The 23,047-nt window shown below is 42.6% G+C and overlaps 1 protein-coding gene across 5 annotated transcripts in view; it reads right to left on the reverse strand.

Annotated features, from left to right (window-relative positions):
- The window catches only part of Myof (myoferlin), a 134,126-nt gene that overhangs the window by 83,434 nt on the left and 27,645 nt on the right, over positions 1-23,047 (reverse strand). For 3 of the 5 annotated variants that reach the window (XM_070021219.1, XM_070021218.1, XM_070021215.1), the window contains exons 4-12: positions 12,136-12,244; positions 9,666-9,753; positions 7,015-7,181; positions 6,303-6,431; positions 4,303-4,365; positions 4,170-4,220; positions 3,026-3,056; positions 2,233-2,348; positions 1,140-1,266 (exon numbers count right to left, since the gene is read on the reverse strand). In XM_070021219.1, coding sequence (XP_069877320.1) covers positions 1,140-1,266; positions 2,233-2,348; positions 3,026-3,056; positions 4,170-4,220; positions 4,303-4,365; positions 6,303-6,431; positions 7,015-7,181; positions 9,666-9,753; positions 12,136-12,244 — 881 coding nt within the window. Of the gene's footprint in view, positions 1-1,139; positions 1,267-2,232; positions 2,349-3,025; positions 3,057-4,169; positions 4,221-4,302; positions 4,366-6,302; positions 6,432-7,014; positions 7,185-9,665; positions 9,754-12,135; positions 12,245-23,047 lie in introns of all 5 variants that reach the window. The other 2 variants (XM_070021216.1, XM_070021214.1) reach the window with 1 other exon arrangement.

The raw sequence follows: 23,047 nt of genomic DNA on the forward strand, positions 1-23,047 counted from the left end.
ACATTGGAGGGGAAAATGGTACAGGGGGTGGTCTTACCAAGGGGAGAAGCATCCCAGAAAAAGCTGCACGCTCTAAAGAGATGCATTGGCTGTGTGTGGATGCAGCCTCCTTAGGGACCTGCAGAAGGCTCCCCTGTTCCCAAGACCAGCAGGAAGCAGACAAGCCCAGGATCCCAGCTCTCCTTGCTCCTTGTCTTAGCTATTTTTAAAATAGGATCTCATATTTTTGCCTAGGCTGGTCAGAACTGAAATTCTCCTTCCTGTTCTTTCTACATGTCTGGGTTGACATATGCATGCCACCACATACCTGGCTTATCGGTTGAGATGAGGTCTCCCTAATGTTTATCCTGAGCTGGCCTTGAACCACAATCCTCCCAGTCTCCAACTCCAGAATAGCTAGGATGTATAGCTACCATGTCTTGCCAGTGTGTGTGTGTGTGTGTGTGTGTGTGTGTGTGTGTGTGTGTGTGTGTGTGTGTGTGGTGTCAGTACCTGGCTACTTAACTCTAATTTTAATCTTTCCAATAAAATGCTTTCAAAAAAAACTTCAATAATATATTCAATTATCAATTAATGTTTCACTATAGTCAATGTTGACCACAGTTTAACCTGCAGTCAGTCAACCTGCAGCTAAGACCTACAGATAGGTCTGGGCTTTTTCACTCAAGGCTAGTGCTCTATCACTTGAGCCACACTTCCATTTCTGGCTTTTTGCTAATTTAGTGGAGATAAGAGTTTCTTGGGTACATCTCCTAGGCTGCCTCTTCATAGTCCAATATCGAACACATTTATTTGGTTTTGTAATTTCAAATGTTCATTTGGGATTTAAGAAAAAAGGCTGGCAGTACTTACTGCTCATCTCTCTTTAGCATTGTCTAGATGAAGTAAAACACAGACACAGAGGAGAAAAAAGGATAGAGTGGAATAGGCCAAAAGCAGGTGAAGGAACATGGATCAGAAACCAATTGGCTGTGCAAGAAGCTTGCAGTAGGGCCAGACATGAAAATAAACCAATGAAGGCTTCACAGCAGAAAAATGTGCAGCAAGGAGCAGCAGTCAGTATTCAGAGGGGGAGATGAACACATCCCGTCAATGCCGATAACTGGCAAACCCGGGGCCAAGTACGAATCCATACATACTCTGTGGAATGTCCTCAGCTCGGTAGATTTTCAGCAAGAAGGTCACCCAGCGCAGGGCAATGCCAGCAGGCAATAATAAATTGCTCTCCACATCGTCACTGTCAATATCACGATCTCTTTTCTCGGGCTATTGAGGATGCATGATTAAATTTACATGAATAATTCAGTTTATGTGTACAGAAAAGCAACACTTCTACAAAGCCAAATTGATGTTTGCAAACTGAAAAGGAATTAAAATTTTGTAACAAAATTTTAATTCCTTTTCACATATATTTTATATATGTGTATATTATATATTTTATTTAAATTATATAATACACATATTTATATATTGTATAAATATATAGTTGTATGTTTACACATATTTATATATTGTATAAATATATAAATATAATATGTGTAAACATACAAATATATTTATATAAAATATGTAAAATATGTTTATATATTTATTATATATAGTTATATATAAATTTTTTTTTTTTAGGTTCAAGATTGGGACTCAAACTTGGTACCTGCTACTTTCACTCATTGGCTAGTGTTCTACCAACTTGAGCCATGCCTCCAGACTCAACCATTTCTACTTGGAGTCTCTGTTTAGGGTATAAGAGTTCAGTCATCAACGTTCTTTTGACCTGAAACTATTATACAAAACAAATGCTCACAGGACTCTGTGTCCTTCTGTAGTTTTATGAGACCTGAACACCTAAAGTATGTGTGCATTCCTGATGTTTTTCCAATTTCTCTCTGGCCACTCACTATGCCCTATTTTGTTGCCCAATTTCCCAGAAACCCTTCAGGTAGCAATGCCTGATTCCACAAGCAAGCCCTGCTTTGTAGACAAAATCAGTTTTTCTATGATTCAAGGAAATCACAGAAACACATATATCTTTCCTGAATTAAATACTTATAGACTCTAGGAAGTGTGCTAGAATGATAATCTATGATCAGAAATGAACAGCTTTTCAAGAATGAGAGGAACTACAGGGGTGAGGTGATGAGAAGTCTTGCTTCATTTCAATAGCCCACTTGTTTCCATCTTGATGAGTTTTTGGTGTGAAAAGAGCAAAAGGTAGAACATTTAGGGACTCACAGGAGGTTCGTCTCCAGTTCCCAAGACAAACATGCTGACTTTCAGGTAACCCTTAGCACCTGAACTGGTATCTTCAGGGTCATTGAGGAGAAGCCATTTCCTCATGATGGCATGTCCTAAAAAAAAAAACAAACAGAAGGACAAGAATGCTCTGAAGTCCTGCAGTGGACCTGTGATTTTATCTGCTGGAAGAGCAACAAGCAATTCCTTCCACCAAACTCCACAAATGAGTATGTATAGTAATATCTTCTTTTCTGTAGGTAGAATCTCTATCTTACCCACTCAAATCATCTTCAACCACCTGTCCTGATGTGACTCAAACAAAACCCTCTAAACAGCTGGGCACTGGTAGCTCATGCCTGTAATCCTAACTACTCAGGAGGCTGAGATCTGAGGATCACAGTTCAAAGCCAGCCTGGGCATTAAAGTCTGTGAGACTCTTATCTCCAATTAACCACCAGAAAACCAGAAGTGGCGCTGTAGTTCAAATGGTAGAGCAATAGCCTTGAGCTGAAGAGCTCAGGAACAGCACCCAGGCCCAGAAGTCAGGCCTCATGACTGTCAAACAAAACAAAACAAAACAAAACAAAAACCCTCTAAGCGCCTAGTATTAAAGTGCTATTATTTGTTCCCACCAATATTCCCTCCTCAAGAAAATGATGGTTTTCTATTCTTTTGTTCTTCTATTTCTTTGATTCCTTGGTCAAGATTTTCTTGATTTCTAGAATCTTCCTCAGAGTTAAAAGGAATGAAATTGATTGACACTTTAGGTTAATGGAAATAACACACTTACCAGGTTCATCATACACAAATCCAACATCAATCTGGGAAAAAAATTAATTGAAAGTAGATTATGTAGATTTTAAAAACAGACTGGTGACTTTAAAGAAAACATCGCAAGACAACACTCTTGCTCTTCAACTCCCAGAACTAGACTTAAATTCCCATCTTACCCACTTTGCATCCCAGTGCGTGTTACATGTGTGACCCACAGAAGACCCTCTATCCTTCACTGTTGAATGAATGAACTAGTCTTAAAGCTGGGAGGGACCATAAAAGTAGGGTGACCAATATATCTACATTCATCTGAGACTTTCTTAGTATCTGCATGAAAGTACAAGGTATACTGGGACCGTTAGTCACTATGATAATTAATCTAGAACAATGTCTTGTCCAATACTCTTCCTTCTTCCACTAACGCTAATGCCAGTATTAATATAACCATTGCTTGTGTAGGCACTCATTGTGCCAGATACTTTAAGTGCTTTGCATACACTATTTCATTTAACCTTCCCAAGGATCCCATTTTACAGACCAAAAACAAACAAACAAATAAACTAAGCACCAGAGAGACTGAGTTCCCTTACACCACATAACTAGGTGGTAGAAGACAGATTACAGCACAGCTCTTTCTGACCCAAGACTTTTCGTGAATGGAGTGCCTCCTTTGAGAGGCAGCTTATTCTCTATATTCTCTTGCTATATATATATAATTGCTGAGAAATAATCAACCAACTATTTGTTTAATTCCAGTGAGAGTTACTTGGAAAAGCATGGTGCTTTTGCCTGGTTTGGTTTTCCTCTCATTCTTCAGACTTAACAACTTCTGGTTCTGAAAATGGATCTAGAGCTCTATTGGAATTGATGAGGGATTCTTGCCTTTGTAGCCATAGGTTTGTTTCCATCCATAGATGGAACACTGGCAAGGAACCTGATATGGGAGCTTCAGAGCATCTTGCTTTGGGGTACTGTTAATATTATACTTTGGGAGCAGATAAGACCCAAGCAGCTCTCAGCAAGGACCATGGTGTTGGTCCTTTAAACACCACCCTGAGATGTTACCCAAATAGATACTCTGAGACCTGGCCAGGAATCACATTCCTTATAATTATAAAAGTTCTCCATGTAAGTTGGGTGAAGCTGACTGCTGTCATTACCTTGAATTCCCCCATCAGAGAGTCTGCCCGCAGAGAATGGGAGTTATAAACCTGGAAGAAAGGAGAGGGTTGAGAAGGCTGCTGCCCTTGCCTGGAAGCTAGTGAGCAACTCCCTCCTCCCCTTGCTACTTACCCGGATGCTGACAATCTCATCCATCAGTTCTGAAGGGGTTATGTGGACATTGTAGAAAAATAACTGTTGAAACAACAGTTAGAAACTTGTTAGAATGTTAACAAGGGATTCAGATTTGATGGGATCTAATGCCACAAGTCTGGGAGCTTGTCTACAAAAATACAAAATCCAGGGGGAGGGAAAGGATGGTAGGAGAAAAACAAAGGAGGGGGTAACAATGCTTGACAAGAAATGTACTCATTACCTTACTCATGTAGCTGTAACCCCTCTGTACAGCATCTTTACAATAAAATAATTTTTTTAAAATACAAAACCCATTCAAAGTGACCTTTGACCATGGCCAGGCCCTGAAGTTTAAACTTCGTGCATACCCACTTCCTCATATTGGAGAAAGAAACAAAGAACAAATGTAGCATCTATTTAAATAAAATCATTCATTAGGGATGAAATACAGATGTAAGGTTAGCTTATGTTGTCTGGCTTCCTACAATGGGTGTTTAAGGCTGGTGTGACCTGCAGGGCTCTTTTAGTTCACTAACTTTTTATATTCATCGCCTTGGTCTAGTGACTCTAATTTTAATCTTTCCAATAAAATGCCTTCAAAGAAAACTTTGATAATCTATTAGAGTTTCAGTTAATGTCTCACTACTAATTGATTAATGTCTCACTATTAATGTTGACCACAGTTTAAGTCATTGCAACAGCTAAGCTTCAAATGGTGGATCCTTGGGAGATGGATATTAGCTATTCAAAGGTTATAACAGATCAGCTCAATAAAAGTTAGGCCTAAAGAAAAAAGTTTAGCATTTATTTAAAGTAGATGCTTTTCTTCAAATTTTTACTCAGAAATATTTCAAATCCATAAGAAAGTTGAGATGATAAACATGACTTTTTACCATGTTTCTAACCATTTTAGGGACATTCACTTCACCTTTTCCATTTTTAACTATGAAGGAAAGTTCTAGATATTATGACATGCCCATAAAATACATTTGGAAATCTGGATGTAGGTAGTTCCTACCTGTAATTCTAGCTACTCAGGAGACTGAGATAAGAGGATTGCTATTCATAGCTAACTCCAGGCAGAAAAGTCCATGAGAATTTTATCTCCAATTCAGAAGGCCACAGTAGAAGTGTGGCTCAAGTGGTAGAGTGCCAGCCTTGAGAGAAAAAGCTCAGGGATGATACCCAGGCTTTGAGTTCAACCTCTAGTACTGGCATACACACACAGAGACACACAGACAGACACACAGACAAACACATACACACACACACACACACACACACACACACACACACACACACACACACACACAATCCAAGATCTTGTGGGATGATGTAGTAGGTCAAGTGGTAGAGTACCAACCTGGCAATCATGAGGATCTGAGATCAAACCACACTACTACAAAAATTTGTGTTCATCAAAGACATCAGACCAGTATTACAAATAACCCAAAAGTACTTCATTTCGTAGATACATTAAAAACTCCTATAGATCAAATAACCAATAAAAAAAACAAGCATAGGACTAAACAAAAATCTCACTTAAAAAGATAACCAGCTGGGTGCTAGTGGCTCACCCCTGTAATTCTAACTACCCAGAAGGATTCTGGTTGGAAGCCAGCCCAAGGCAGACAAATCTGAGAGATTCTTATCTCCATTTAGCCAGCAAAATGCTACAAGTAGATATTTGCTTCCAGACACACCCTTGAGCAGAAAAGGCAAAGCAAGAATCATGAGGCCCTGAGTTCAAGCTCCAGTGCCTCAGTAATCCACTACCAGTACATACACATATATAAAACAAAAAAAGAAAGAGCAAAGATAGATATAGGTAACATCATGTGCTTTGTCATCAGACAGAATGGATCCAAAGGAAAGTTGTGAAAACATCAGAATGACTCAGGTCAGCTCACCAGGTGATTCTTCACTCCATGTTCAACGCTGGAACTCAGCACAGAACAGACTAACCGAGCAGGGACATCTATTCTCCAGCCACTCACCTCATCAAAAAATGGATTGTTCCCTCTCTTGATTCTTGTTCGGTGTGTCTGGCCACAGATGTGGACCTTGACCACAGGCCTTATGTTGTTTCCACTTAGCTGCCGACCCTCAATCACTCTGACTCGGATCTGTAAACACAAAAGGGGGTGTTGCTAGCATCCCTACCCCAGTACCCCAGCAAGGGGTACAAAGGCAGCTTTGCTGGTGCTGGTCCTGGTGGCTCATGGTCTGGGAGGAGTGATCTCTGATCATTCCCCAGATGGAAACTGAGTTATCAAAATCCAGAACAGCTGGGAGATTAAAATAGTTCAGAAGTGGTCTGGAAAAGGCCAGGCATGGCTAAGGTCACTGCTCTGACTTCTAAGCTCTGGTGATATACTCACTCCCTCATTCTAGAACCATCTGTGAGGTCTCACGCAGTGCCCACCTCTAGGAGCACTGCCATATCTGTGTTTTAATTGTTTGATTCACTCTTGCCTACTTTCAAAGGGCGGGAAGGCTGGATATATTCCTTGGAAGTGCCTCAGGGGTATGACTATACCCACTTCTGCTTACATAAGGGGCACTTCGCTTGTTGGGTTGATGCCTGATATCTGTTTACCAGATGAGCCACTCCCCATGGGAATAGGCCTGTCATTACAGCACTGTCATTGCTGGGACATGGGCTATGTGGTGGTGAACAAGAAGGCAGAGCACCTTGACAGTGTCTACCTGGAAATCCTGTGGCTTGTTGGACAGTATCCGCCGAGTCTTCTTGCCTTTAGCAAGCCTCCTAGCAAGCTGAGCTTCCGACATTGTCCCCGTTGGTCCTTTTGGCCCAGGAACTCTGCCTGGACCATCTAATCTGTCTTCATCGCCTGGGTCTTCTTCTTCTTCTTCTCCTGGATCATCAAAAGGGAATACAGTTAGAGATGGTGCTTACCTTTGAATGTCTAAGTACCCCTGGTCTGCTGGCCATAGACCTGGTCCTGCTGTTAACTTTCAATATTTCCAAGGTGACTGATGAAGGAGATGATCTTAATGCCACTGACTTGGGACTTGGGGTTCAGATATGGTTTTGTTTTCTGTTTGTTTGTTTCAGGAAAAATGTGCCTCTGGTGTATTGGCGCTTGCTCAGACTTCCTTCAAAGAGACCAAACCAATCGCCAAAGACATTACATCTGTCATTCTAATACCTGAGCCACCCCTCCAACCAAGCTTTTTTGTTAGTTAATTGGAGATCAAGTCTCACAGACTTTTCTAACTGGGCTGGCTTTGATCCTTGATCTTCAGATCTCAGCCTCCTAAATAGCTAGGATAATAGTCATGAGCCATTGATGCCCAGGCCAACGCAAGATTTTTTTTTTTTCCCAGTGGAAGTTGGGTAGCATTACTGGAAAGATAAATGAAGTATCCATCATATGGAAAGTGTTGTATGCATCCTGAGCATTCAGTCTCTCCTCAATGGTAATTTCCTTGGAACCAGATATCTGTAGCATACCAAGAGGTATACTTTAAGGGGGTTTAGAAGATTTGTATCTTTGTCTAGAAAAATACCAATGTTTATTCAACCTGCCTTTGGATTTTAACAGTCGTCTTTTGCAATTCAAAATCATGGGAGAGATTTCTTTCTCACATGCAGCTGCATGAATCTGGCTGGAGTTAGCTTGACCAGATTGCCACGTCATAGTGTGGCTTTTTAAAGCTTGGATTCTAGGAGCCATTTCCTAACCAATAGTGTTCTTGTTAACATGTAATTCAAATATTTTCAGTAGCCTTCTTTTTCTTGCTTTTTTCCTCTTCTTTTAGTGCCCATCCTGTGGCTTGAACTCAAGGGGGGTGAGGGCATACTCCCTTAGATTTTTGCACAAGGCTAGTGCTCTACCACTCAAGGCATACCTCCACTTTCAGCTTTTTGCTGGTTAACTGGAGATGACAGTCTCCTGGACTTCTTGCCTGGACTTTTGAACAATGATCGCCAGATTCGCCAGATCTCAGCCTCCTGATTAGTTAGGTGTCTGGCTTAATGGGCTAACTAAGGGGAAGGGGCAGAGGGCAGTATTTACTAGTTATCCCTAGCCATCCTATGTTTCTAGAGATGCCATACTCTGCCTGTGCTATTAATTTCTTTCTCATGATGAAATAATCTTCTTAGGTGATGGTACTGGTTAGGCAGAAGTTAATTACCCTGGAACAAAGGTCATCATAAAAGGAGAATAAAGGTCTAGCCTATGAGTGTAATTGTAAAGTATGACACAGAATGAGAAATAACAAGCATACATGATTTTGGAGATAAGGCTTTCTAAAATGTTAGAAGTTATGCATGTAAATGTGTTCTACTGTAAATAATTCATTATCTCCCTCCTTTTCATCCCAGTTCTTAAGTGCTCTTAGGTGCTCCCTAAGATTTCTGCTGTGGTTCTGATTCTTAGACCAGAATAGGCTACAGTGAGTCTCCCTAATAAGCAGCTATGCAGACACAGATTGGGGGCCAGGGTGGCAAACTCATTGATGGCAAAACAGCGCCTTTCTCACCTCTGTAAATGGCATGGACAGGTGTTAACAAATGCCCTCCCCCACACTGGATGAAATTTAATTTCAAGCAAAAGGACTTTGGTATGGATGGCATGAATGACACATTGAAGCAAGGCATCTGGGTATGAATGAATTTTTGCATTCCTACAGTTGAACTGGCACAAATTTAACAGATGGCTCTTCAAAAATAGATCTGAGACTTTAAAAATAATTCATTCTGGCTACAGAAATCTAGAAGCCAGTTAAGTTGACTGACAGCCAGTGAAACAAGTTGCCATGGTAACCTCCACTGCCAGAGATGTTTTTCCCCCTTTCTGTGTCCTATGTAGTCTTTACTGTGGCATTTACATTTTAATGAATAGGCATTTCTTTTGTGTTCAAAGAAAGATTAACAAGCTAAAATTTTAAAAATGTGAAAATATGCAAGTTAGAGGAAGTAGGTATTTATGTAAATGGTATATACATGTGTATATATATATATATATATATATATATATATATATATATATATTAATTGAGCCAACCAAAAAAAAATACGGACCAAGTATTCCATATTATACTATTAAGGTAATCAATAACAAGTGATATGCTGTCTTGCTTTAATTCTGTCTTATGTTCATTGGTCTAATCTCCCAAATTGTTTTTCCTTTCCTTACCTTACCCAACTCTTCCAGCTCCCCTTCCCCCTTCCTCCTTTCCCATCCCTTCCTCCTTTCCCATCCCTTCCTCTCCTCTGTCTAGTGTGACAACATGGCAGGATTTCTCTGGAGCCCTTCTTGTATAATTGAGCAGACTGTGTTTGGGGAAGGTTCCCTTGGATGGCTGGGCTTCTGAGAGGGTCAGCTTACCTCCCCTGGCCGGCATGCTCGTCCCACTGGGGTCGTTTGGGTGTGGAGCTGAAGGTGGGTCATAGCCAATCACCAAATCAATGGTAGCCTGGGTAGAAATAATTCATTGCCCAGAGAATCAGTAAGAAGTCTAGGAATGTTACCAATTCAGTGCAAATCAGTTCAGCAAGGGTAACTCTGGAACAAGTACAGTGGCTCACACCTACATTTCCAGTTACCAGGGTGGAGGACATTGGAATAAACATGGTCAAAAAGTTAGCATGACTCCATCTCTACAAATGAACCAGGCATGGTGCCATGATCCTATGATCACAGCCATGCTGGGAGGCGCAGATAGAAGAATCCCAGTTTGAAGCTGGCCTGGGCAAAAGTGAGAATTTATCTGCAAAATAATTAAAGTGAAAAAGACTAGGGGTATGGCACAAGTGGTAAAGCACCAGTCTAGAAAGTGAAGTTCTGAATTCAAACACCAGTATATCATGCACACATATGCAGAGCAACAAAACAATAATAACAAATAATGCCTCTTCAAAGGGCAGGGCAGTGAGACTAGACGGGGAGACAGTTTCTATCTCCCCACAGGTGAGCCAAGGTAGAGTAGGAAAAATGCTTCCTGTCTCAGGTTGCCAAGTGTGCTGTTGCTAGGGGCAATGGCATTACCTGGGGTGAAGCTGTAACAAGCAAGTGGGAGCTTGTGACTTCCTCCCTCCCAGAGTGGAGATGGCTTCCGCATGCAGAAGTACAGATGCTCATGTCAAGGGATTGATTTACTTGTTGCTCTTAAACGTACATAATTATTAATTGCTGACATTTATTTTTGTATCTCTCGCTAATAAAGAATTTTAAGGGACTTGCAAGAAATGTATAAAACAATGTGATCCAAAAAAACAGGATAAAAAGGGGGAAATCAAGCCTGATTAAAGAGGAAACAAATATTCAAATCATTAAGTTCATCACCACTGCCATCCCTCTGACATTAAATGTGATCCAAGCAGCCTCAAAGTCAAAGCAAAAGAGGAAACAAAATGTTATGTAATGCTCATACTCAGAAAAGAGAAGGAATTTGTGACTTACAAGAGACAAAATTATTCCTGCTTAGAAAATCTTAGATAAAGCATGGCAACTTTGTAAGACCTTGCTGGTTACCAAATGAAATCTTGAGTTGATTTTTTTTTTGGGGGGGGGTCCGGTTGTGGGGTCTGAACTCTGGGCCTGGGCGCTGTCCCTCAGCTCTTCAGCTCAAGGCTAGCGCTCTACCACTTGAGCCATAGCGCCACTTCTGGCTTTTTTCTTTTTGCTTATGTGGTGCTGGGGAATCGAACCCAGGGCCTCAGGCATGCAAGGCAAGCACTCTACCACTGAGCCACCTTCCCAGCCCATTGAGTTGATTTTTTAAAAGCACATTTGAATTCTGATCTTAGATATATGGAGAGAAACTGTAACTAGAAAACATTCAGCCATTAGTACAATAATGAAGACAATGATATGAATATCTTGATGTCTGATACTGGGAACTGAAGGTAATGGCATAATGGTAACCCTGGCCTGGGTAACAGAGCTGCACTTACTCTATATTATTGTCACAGAAAACCAATCACAAATTTGTTTGTTCTGTGTTTCAAAGTGAAGGATAAGGTCCATGTCACTTGCAAATGGATCCATTTATCACAAAACCTGTAGGGAGCCAGGGTAAACGCCATTACAAGATGGCGCCCACTCCCTTGCAGCTTTGAGGTAACCACTCCCTTTCAGGCGGTGCTTGGCGGGACGGTGGGTCCTGGGCTTTGCGCATGCGTGAGCCACGTAGAGTCCCCAGCCAATCCCGTGGCACCTGGTGACGGTGAAAGGCAGACGACCAATGATAGAAAGACCCGTGTTCCTATTCCCTATATAAGCGGCCATGTTTTGGGTGCACGCTCTCTCGCGCTCAAGCTCTCCCATCAACTAAAAGGCTCTCCAATAAAGCGTGATCTGAGAAGACTCCTGGTGTGGTGTTCGTTCTTCCTCGCTGGTCGAGAAGGCACGCGCCGCAAAAACCAGACTTCCAGATTTTACATACTGAACTAATTCTCGATCGAAACTTTTGAGCAAAAAAAACTTTGCTGCACTTCGATGCCTTTTAGGAAGAGGTAAGGCTAGGCACCAATGTTTCATGCCTGTAATCCTAGCTATTCAGGAAGCTGAGATCTGAGGACTGTGGTTCAAATTTAGTGCAGGCAGGAAAGTCCATGAGGCTCTTACCTCCCAATCAACCACTAAAAAGCTAGAAATGGAGCTGTGGTTCAGGTGGTAGAGTGCCAGTCTTGAGTGAAAAAGCTAGAGAACAGCACCTGGGCTCTAAATTCATATCCCAGTAGTAGTGCGCACGTACACACACACACACACACACACACACACACACACACACACACACACACACACACACACAGGACCAAAAAAAAGAGACAAGAACAAGAGTTAAAACACTTACCCCAGTGTCCTGCCCCCTGTCATTCAGCAGGGAAATGAGTTTGTAGGGCAGTGATCTGCTCTGGTCCCCAGTCAGGTCCTTCAGTGACACAGTAGCTGTGCCAATTAATCTGCAGGGGAGACAAGAAAACACAACAGTATCAGAGAGGCACATGTCCTTTGACTCATGGACCTCTCAGACCCTTGCTATTGGTCTGCTACCATTAACAAGATGTGGGTTGTGGTATTTCACATGAGCAGGACAAATAGGCCACCCTTCTCTATAACAAGAAGGCATTTCAAGATCAAACTAAAATGCTCAACCGTCATGAATGGATGGAACAGCAGGAACACAGTCCCCCCCCTCCTGCCCCCACCACCCCAGGAATCCAGGAAACAGAGCCAATAAGATAAAAACTCACAATCACAGGAAATCAAGTCCTCTGTAATAGGAATTTAAAGGACCCATACCTTTGCTCCCACCCCTTAGCAGACATCTCAGGGGCCTACTTGGAGGCTAGGTTGTTAGATTACTAATGGGCTAATTTGCTTCCTCATACTCTGGAGCAGCATTCAATTTTGGATGTGTTTCCTGTCCTCTCTTCCTGGACTCTGGGGTACAGCAGGCACTTACCCTATTTCTCATTGCACATGATATATTGGTACAGTCTCAGACTTGTGCCAAGTCCCACTATGGTGAGACTCCTTGGAAATACAGATAGCTCCTGTTTTATTATCCAACCCAGTATTAGGAAGTTCAGTATCAGCAGGTACTGAAAAGAGACTCAGCCAATGAGAGTAACTAAGGCCACACATACTGAGAAGAGGGTCTAAGATGCCTTTTTTTAAATTAAGGCATAGGATTTTTTTAAATTGCAGAACACACTGCCTGAAAAAGTTAGTCAACATAAAAATGTAAAAAGACAACATAACCCATGGAAAAGTGTCTACAACTTGAAAGAACCAGGAAATCTGAGTCCATGTAGGGAACAGAAGATCCACTCACGAACCACAGTCAGAAAGGCCAGAGAGGCAGGGGCAGCCTTCTTTATCTCAGTATGATACTGAGGAGTCAGAGTCTAAGAAGTCCTTAGTGTTTCCTTCTGACATCTTGTCTATATTTGCAGTGACTTATACTAATACAGAGCACAGGTGACAGAACAGTAAGTTACTAGCATTAAGGTCCAAAAGAGGTTTTGTTTTGTTTGTTTGGGGTGCTGGAGATGGAACCCAGGGCTCTGCATTTGTCCAAGAAGAGAATCTTTATATTAAAAAAAAAAACAACAGGGAAATTGGCTTAGTAGATTGCTTGTCTAGCATGCATGAAGCCCTGGGTTCGATTCCTTAGTACCACATAAACAGAAAAAGCCAGAAGTGGCACTGTGGTTCAAGTGGTAGAATGTTAGCCTTGAGCAAAAGAAGCTCAGGGACAGTGCCTAGGCCCTGAGTTCAAAGCCCAAGAATGGCAACAAACAAACAAACAAACAAAAAACCTCATGGTTAGCCAGGTGCTGTGGTACACACCCATAATTCCCAAACTCAGGAAATTGAGGTAAGAGGATCCAAAGTTCAATGACAGTATGAGCAAGTTAGCAAGATGCTGCCTCTAAATACAATGTTTAAAAAGACTGGAGATGTGGCTCAATAATGGGGCTCTGGGTTCAATTGCCACTACCAAAAGAAAAAAAAATATCCTGGGTGAGCTAGGTGTAGACTCACACCTGTAATCTTGGCACTGAGGAGGCGCCTTAGAGGAGCAAGAATTCCAGTCTAGCCCAGGCCATGGAACAATACCCTGTCTCAACAAAACAGAAAAACAAGTAAGCAAACTAATAAATTCCAAGGCCAAGGAAATGGTAGTTGGGTATTTATATGTAACTCTACACTTTTCAGAAAAATTACTAATAATGAAAGTTCATTTGGTGAAGAAATAATTTGTCTTACCTTACAATTTAATAGTTTCTTTAAAAATCAGGCAGTGGAGCTGTGGCATAGCTCAGTGGTTCAATTACCAGTATTAAAAACTAAAATTAGGAAGTGGAAGTTGAGATCAACCTAATTATATATTTTTTTATTTATTTATTTTTGCCAGGACTAAGGCTTGAACTCAGGGACTGTAGCTCACTCATCCTGCTTGTTCAGCTGGTACTCTACCACTTGAGCCATGCCTCTGATTTCTGTCTGGGCTGGGCTCAAACCATGACCCTCCAGCTCTCAGCCTCTTGAATGAATAGCTAGGATTACAGATGTGAGCCATTAGTGACCAGCTGGATACACCCTTGTTATTTTTTTTTCTTTTCTTCTTCTGTCCAGTCCTCTGGGGCTGGGTACCATCCATCCATCCCTGAGCTTTTTTTTTTTGCTCAAGACTAAAACTCTACCACAGTTCCACTTCTGGCTTTTTGGTGATTAATTGAAGATAAGAGTCTCCAGAACTTTTTTGCCCCAGCTGGCTTCAAACTTTGATCCTCTTATCTCAGTCTCCTGAGTAGCTAAGATTACAGGCATGAGCCACTGGTGCCAGCTATAATTTTTGAATGATCATAGGCATTGTCTCAGACTTCAGAAATAGGGCTAGATTGTAGAGCTGGGGTCTGCAACCCCACCATATATTTTAATACTTCTGTCATAGGAGTGACTTCACTTCCTGTGAATAGATATACTATGTTGCACAAGAGAGAAAATGGTTGAAGGGCCTGTTTCCATTTTCCCAGTGACAGGACCCCACTGTTATGGTTTCTTGGAAAGAACATGTTCTTATATGAAGCAGGACATACCAGACTCAACCACATGCAACATTTGCTCAACATCACACAACCTCCAACACCCACTCAGATCTTCCTCTCTGCTAATCTCACAAGCAGAGTCTGTAATTGGCAGCAGAAAAGGAAACTTTTGTCTCCAGAGGGATAAGAATGAACTCTTCATCCCTTTTAGGTCAATTTAGAAATGATGGGAACTTTATAGATTTTTTTAATGGTTATGTTTACATGGTGTCATTTTTAGATTATTTTTCTACTTTCTGGGATTTCTGTTCCCCAGACATAACCAGATCAGGGGTCTATACCTCCCTTCATGTCTACCAGATACAGCAGTGATCCTCAACACAAAGTAGGATTTCTCAGGGCTCTTCCACACCTCCCTCAGCCCCACAGAGCTGGAGGAGAATTTCTTTCCATATTTTTTTTCAAAAGGACAGTCAGCCATGGGTGGACTAATTGAGCTTTTATGAAGAACAAATGAGCCAGGTAACTGTGACTCACACCTGTAATCCTAGCTACTAAGAAGGCTAAGACCTGAAAGATCAAAGTTCAAAGCCAGTCCTAGAAGAGTCTGTGAGACTCCATTTCCAATTAACAAGATGTAAGACTACAGGAATGGTTCAAATGGTAGAATGCTATCTGTGAGTAAAAAAGCTGAGAGAAGTAGGAGGAGAAGGAAGAGGAAGAGAAGGAAGAGGAAAAAGGGGAAAAGAAAAACAAAGAACGTGATAGATGATTTTAAAAGTCATTACTTTTTCTTTTCTTTTTTTTTTTTAATTGGTCATGGGGCTTGAATTCTGGGCCTGGGCGCTGTCCCTCATCTCTTCAGTTCAAGGCGAGCACTCTACCACTTGAGCCACAGCGTCACTTCCAGTTTTCTGAGTGGTTTATTGGAGATAAGAGTCTCACGGTCTTTCCTGCCCAGGCTGGCTTTGATTGGAGATCCTCACATCTCAGCCTCCCGATTAGCTAGGATTTCAGGCATGAACCACCGGCACCTAGCTTAAAAAGTCATTCCTTTTTAAATGACTCACTTGCTTTTTAGTGGCTCACACCTGTAATCCTAGCTACTCAGGAGGCTGAGATCAGAGGATAGCAGTTCAAAGCTAGGCTGCAGCAGAAAAGCCCCTGAGACTCTTATCTCGAATAAACTACTCAAAAAAGCCAGAAGTGGCACTGTGGCTCAAGTGGTAGAGTGCTAGCCTTGAGTACAAAGAGGCTCAGGGACAGTGCCAGGCCCTGAGTCCAAAATCCAGGACCAGCCTCCCTCCACCCCCCCCCCCAAAAAAAAATTACTCTGGTGTTAACTGTCTAAATTCGAAGATACTTTGCCTTGTAAGTTGTGAAAACAAATGAGTTCATCTTCCTCACACTTCATGATTCATAGCTTAGTTCTGTGATTAAGGTAACACTGTGCTTTGGAACTTGTACTGATCTGTATTTGCTAAAGTCAAAATGACCTAGGCCGCTTCCCATAGGAATTACATCTCAGAAATATCAGGGAGCCAGGTCCAGATGACGTAGAAGGGGAAGGAGGCCTGACCTTGGAGTGACACTAATTCTCTCCAGCTTCACTGTTGACATGGTGACACCATTCCTGGCTCCATGGTAAGGGACTGCCAGGTCTTCTCATAAGCATTGCAGCAGCCCTGACCTCTGCCCCCAGATGCCTGTGTTGACCCTGCCCTCTGCCCTCTGATGCCTGTGGTGGCCCCCAGTCATGAGCATCACACACATTTCCACACATGGCTGATTGGCTCCAAAGGGGCAAATGTCCTCGGCTTGAGAACAATTCTAGTTCTAGCTGTATGTCCCAACTTTTTTTTGAGGCCTTTTCTAAGTTGCCCAATTCTCTCTCTCATTATTGGCAATTAGGTGGATGGAATAATTTCACAGACCCTTTCAGCTCTAAAAGTCTGCTAAAAGTCTGTGGCTTGACTATACATTTTTTATATACATCTATTTAGGAAATGGTTTCATGTTGATTTCTCTTCCCTTAAAGCTCTTTCTGTCTCATTGAGGAAGGGAAATCTATAGAACCACACTGGACAATCTAAAATGCTAGGCAGGCTTTCTGGCTTCAAGAGTATTGGCCATCAATGTTATGGATCAAAATTAATTCAGACAGAGAGAAAAGTTAGTCTAATATTAATAATGTGGAACTTAGTGAACATTGTATAAACAATAAAGAATTGTGGGGCTGGTGGCTAACTTCAAAGAACTGGATTACCTACTTAAAACACAGCCTGTCTGTTGACTTTTTATGGTCCTAGGTAGTTTCACAACTTTCATTCTGACTTCCTTCTCCATAAGAGGGTAATAACAGATCACTGACCAGAACAGAGCAAAGCAGAAGAAGCCAATGACAAGAATCGAACTTAAATTCCTTCTTTTAGAAAACTTAAATCCAGTGACTTTGATTAAGAAGCATTATACTCATAAACTGACTGGTTGAACTCAAACCTTTGTATAATTACTTAAATTACTTGGGCTCACATCTGTAATCCTAGCTACTTAGGAGGCTGAGATCTGAACATCATAGTTCAAAAAGCCAGCATGGGCAAGACAGTCTGTGAAACTCTTATCTCCAACTAACTGTCAAAAACTCAGAAATGGAGCTGTGGCTTAAAGTGATAGAGTGCTAATCTTTTTTTTTTTTTTTTTTTTTTGGGTCCGGACGTGGGGCCTGAACTCTGGGCCTGAGCGCTGTCCCTCAACTCTTCAGCTCAAGGCTAGCGCTCTACCACTTGAGCCACAGCGCCACTTCCGGCTTTTTTCTTTTTGCTTATGTGGTGCTGAGGAATCGAACCCAGGGCCTTGAGCATGCAAGGCAAGCGCTCTACCACTGAGCCACCTTCCCAGCCCCTAGAGTGCTAATCTTGAGCACAAAAGCTGAGTGCCTAGGTCCTGAGTTCAAGCCCGAGGGCAGAGAGAGAGGGATACAGGGGAGGGAAGAGGCTGCTAATCCCATTTCTGAGATTTGCTTTCTCATAACATTCAGGTATTTTCCTGGGTGCTAGGGGCTCATGTCTTTAATCCTAAGGACTGAGGAGGCCAAGACATGAGGATGGTAATTCAAAGTCAAGCAGGACAGAAAAATCTTATCTCCAATGAACCAGAAAAAAAGCTAGAAGCAATCTTAAATGCTAAGTAAAAGCACTACCAGCAGAAAGAAAGAGAGAAGGAAGGAAAGAGGAAGAGAAAGGAGGAAAGAAAGAAAAAAAGAGAGAGAAAGCCGGGTGCCGGTGGCTCACGCCTGTAATCCTAGCTACTCAGGAGGCTGAGATCTGAGGATCGCGGTTCAAAGCCAGCCCGGGCAGGAGAGACCGTGAGACTCCTATCTCCAATAAACCACCAGAAAACCAGAAGTGGAGCTGTAGTTCACGACTGACCAAAAAAAAAAAAAAAAAAAAAAAAAAAAAAAAAAAAAGAGAGAGAGAGAGAAAGAGAAAAAAATGCAGATGTTTTTTGTTAGTAGGACAGGGAATATATGAGAAAACTTTGGGTTCTTTCTTTTCTTTTCTTTTTCTGAAGTAAAGCTAGCATGTGTCAATGAGAGCCTGGAAATACTTTAATCCTAAAGATTTTTAACAGTTTGGCTGAGTTGAGAAAAGATGCAGAATTACTAACTTCTAAGAACCAAGGTGGTGAGCAAGGGAATGGTGGCTAAGTCCGGGCTCTGCAGTAACTCCAGCCTGGCCTGTTTTCTGTGCTGTTGCCTGGATACAGAATCCTATAAGAAAGTGGTTGATGACTTGGCCTCCTACACAGGGGATGGAACAGCTCGATCTGACCACAAGCCCATTTCCTTTTGGGGATGTGAAGCTGAACCAAAAACCTTTCTTTTGCATTACTAATGCTATAAATAGGTCCAAGTAATGCGATGTAACAGTCATGGAGAATTCTTACCCAACAGTTCATGGAAAAAAAATAAGATAGCTTTCAGGGAGCTGATAGTCCATCTTAAAACAAGGCCAAGGTCTCAAAAGGAAACTACAGAATCTCAGGGGCCATTGGCTCTCCGAAGAACAAAAGAGTCTTTTTTATTTTTTTGAGCTAATAAGCTACAGATGTGTATTACACTGCAGGAAAAAATGAATTCCACTGCTTTTCCTTCCAGTCTATGGTTGGCATACAGTTCTGAGCTAGATCCCTATATGACATAGAACTCATTCTGAGGAATTGGAGCAACCTGATTGGAGGGATGGTCACTAATCAAGTTATTATGCAGGTGTGAGTTAAGAGCTTCCTTCTGTTTCTGGTTAAAGTAGACGGAATGTGGCTGGTTTAAAATAGGGAATGGAAACTATTCAGCCTGATGGAAACTGAGGGCTGCATGCCTCTGTGGTGAGTAAGAGCTCTTGGCAGCTGAGCTCTCAGTGCTTAAGCAGGGCCGCTCATATATACCCAGTCGCCTCAGTGGTCTGTGCAGCCCAGGCATGGCTCACATGGATGACTGGGGAGGGAGGGGTTGCTAGAGATTCCTTCCTAAAGGATGTTTAAATGGGACATGTGACCCAACACCTGTAATTCTAGCTACTTAGGAAGCTAAGACCTGCGAATCATAGTTCAAAGCCTGCCAGGGCAGAAAAGTTGGTGAGCCTCTGATCTCCAATTAATCACCCAAAACAATGTCAAAGGTGTATGACTCAAGTGGTAGAGTGCCAGTCTTGAGTGAAAAAGCTAAAGGACAGCTCTCAGGCTCTCATTCAAGCCCCAGGACAGGCACACTCACACACACACACACACACACACACACACTCACACACACACACACACACACACACACACACACACAGAGAAAATGTGTTGGAGGCTTGGAAAATAAATCACATATGCCCTGTTTCTGCCTTTAGGGAGTGTGACAGTTTTAACTTGTCCCCCTCTGAGGGGAATTGCAATCCACAACTGGGCTAAGAACCAAACACATAAAAAAAGCAAAACATGTTTCCAAGCTGTGTCTAGTCCCATCCTAGCCATCCTTAGAAGCTCAGTGCTGTTTCCTGACTGGGCTTGTACCCTCGATTGCTTCTCCAAACTCATTTGTTCCCCTACTCTGCTCCTCCTGGGGCTTGACAAGGAATCTTTGCTTAGCCAAACATTAGTGAGCCTCTAGAACCTTCTTTCAGGCAGATAGGGTACTCCTTGTAAAGTCCATGTGTAGTAAAGAATCCTTTACTCAGCATTTCAAATCAATCATTTGATATCTGATCAGATTCCTTGTCTTCTATCCAGCCTCTGTGTGACTGTGAAACCTGGCCTGTTTTCAGCAAGAATTCTGTTAGATTGGTTTAGCCAGAATCTCCTTAATCCCTGATGGTTCCCCTTAGAAATTTTCCACTCACTGATTCTCATCCTGCTTCTTGGCTGTCAATTCCCACTTGGCTGTCATTTCTCACTCACAGCAAGACCCCATTGCAGTATCTCCTCTGCCTATGGCCATGGTGCTGATAAGGTATTCCATACCATGCTTTAACAATGGCATCAAGGTTGGGCACTGGTGCTCACACCTGTAATCCTAGCTACTCAGGAGGCTGAGATCTGAGGATCGAAGTTCAAAGCCAGCCCTGTCAGGAAAGTCAGTGAGACTCTTATCTCCAATAAACCAATAGAAAACCGGAAGTGGTGCTGTGGCTCAAGAGGTAGAGCCCTCACCTTGAGCTGAAGAGCACAGGGACAGTGCCCAGGCCCAGAGTTCAAGCCCTATAACCGACCAAAAACAAACAAACAAACAAAAATGGCATCAATTTCTTTTTCTGTGTGTGTGTGTGTGTGTGTGTGTGTGTGTGTGTGTGTGTGTGTGTGTGTGTGTGTGTGTGTGTGTGTGTGTGTGTGTGTATGCCCATTCTGGGGCTTGAACTTTAAGAACATGGAGTCAATTTATATATGTGGAAATTATAGTCTGTAAGGATAGGTCACAGACCTAGAGAAAAATGTCAGAAACGCAAGAGAAAGGCACCTTGTGAGGTCAGGAGCTTTAATTATCTTCTCATTGCTCTGTGGAGGGTGATCTTTTAGGACAGGAGTCTTTGTAACTTGTAAATAATTTTTCAGCTCATAGGACTATCCTCATTCACAATTGTAATTCATTATTTCTTCATATAAATATTTATCAATTCCTACTATATGTCCAAAATGGCTCTGGGAGCTGGAGGTCCCAAGTAGTAAGTAACAGAACCAAAATCTCAACTTATCTGGACCCCTGCTCATCACTCTTTACAAAAGAACTTGGGAACTTTCCTTCTGGATGTATCATTAGGGCATATGCATGATTCAGTAAAATAGAGGCCTTGCACAGAGACCTACATTGATTTGGATGCTGCTACTATCTGTGTTCTGCCTGCAAGGAGGGTGGATATGGCGGTGGTTATGCATGCAAGACAGGAAAAGAACACTACAAATGCAAATTCTTACAGAGATAATTATGGTCATTTTTAGCTCAGACACTGTAATTGTTGTCTCTAGCAGCACAATTTGGAACTTCTGCATGTCTTCCTAGTCTCTGCTTAACATGATCAAGGACTTCTCTACCTAATTTTTTTTTGGGGGGGGGGGTCCAGTCATGGGGCCTGAACTCTGGGCCTGGGCGCTGTCCCTCAGCTCTTCAGCTCAAGGCTAGTGCTCTACCACTTGAGCCACAGCACCACTTCCAGCTTTTTTCTTTTTGTTTATGTGGTGCTGAGGAATCAAACCTAGGGCCTTATGCATGCAAGACAAGCACTCTACCACTGAGCCACCTTCCCAGCCCCTCTACCTAATTTTTTTGTGTGTACTTATTTTATTTTTTTGGCACCAGGGCTTGGACTCAGGGTCTCTCACACTTGCTCAGCTTTCTTACTCACAGCTGGTGCTCTACCACTTGAACCATGTGTCTAGCTTGTTTTTCCTCATTATTTTAGAGATGGAGTCATGAGCACATTTCTGACAGGGCTGTCTTGGAATCATAATCTTCAGATCTCAGCCTTCTGAGAAGCTTAAATTACAGGCCTGAGCCACCTGCACCAGCTTTCCTCTACCAGTTTCACCATCCAATAGGTAATTATTCTGGGTGCCACTGTGATGAGTAGAGCAGCCCCCACAGGACTAATATAGAATCCTCCTCTATGAATTCCGAGGTTTGTCCACGCTGGCTGGTGAGAACATAAAGTATGAGTCCCCAGGACTGTCCTGTTTTCTTCCGAGTGCTCTATCCTCCACCAAATGCTTTCCTCATTGAACAGCACTTGGCTGGTTTCAAGGGGATGAGGTACTCCTGTCTCTCTCTGTTCCTCTGCCTGTTTGTCTGTATAGTTCTCTCCTCTTCAGCCTCAAGACCCCTGAGCATCTCCAGACTCCCAACAGCGTCTCTCCCACTCTAGAAGAGAACCAGGAGCTGCCTGGAACACACCTCCTGCACTGGGTTAAGGAAAGGAATCTCTCCAAGCACTCAGCCAACATTCACCTGGCTTACCTCATCATTTATCTCCCTTTCCCAGGACCACTGTCCAGTGTGTCAATATCTGAAAATTACTGTTATCTGTGTTTTGTCTTGGTGTTTAGTTTTGTTGGCTGGCTGACTCCCACCCAGGATTGCTGTGTGGCCTGTCTGAGGATAAGGTAGAGCTGCCTTATCAGGTATCTGTGAGGATGAAAGAGGATAATGAATGCAAAGGGCTGCAGAAAGCCCTTGGCACCTCCTCCTCACGAAGGGATAGCCACTGTCCATCTGCAAAAGGAACCATCATTCTCCAGCCACTGGGAAAAGCCTTCCACTCTGATATCTCTGAATGGACATCTAAAAACATCACTTCCTGTATATCATGTGACCAAGAGGTTGCTCTGGCTTTTCTCTCAGCGTTATTCTGTCTGGATCACTGGCTATAGACCATAAAGTGAGCAAGATTGGCCCTTGAACCATGTAACTGGCTCCCACCACAGTGGGAGGGGCACTCCGTTGCCAGTGTGGTACATTCTGGGACCACCCTGTGGGATTCCTGGGTGGGACCACAGCACAAGCACCAACCAGGCCTCCTGGCACTGTTTGCAGACAGGCTCCAGAAGCCCAGCAGCAGACTTAAGAATGCATACTTGTGCAACCAGTCTCCATGGCAACCAGCAAGTCAGCAGACAGCACATTCCTTCACTTAAACTGGTAGCAAATCCCCCTGCCCCACCCTGCACTCCTACTCTGCC

This window comes from Dipodomys merriami, unplaced genomic scaffold (assembly GCF_024711535.1).
Source record: "Dipodomys merriami isolate MVZ:Mamm:240054 unplaced genomic scaffold, mDipMer1.0.p SCAF_14, whole genome shotgun sequence".
Taxonomy (NCBI): domain Eukaryota; kingdom Metazoa; phylum Chordata; class Mammalia; order Rodentia; family Heteromyidae; genus Dipodomys; species Dipodomys merriami.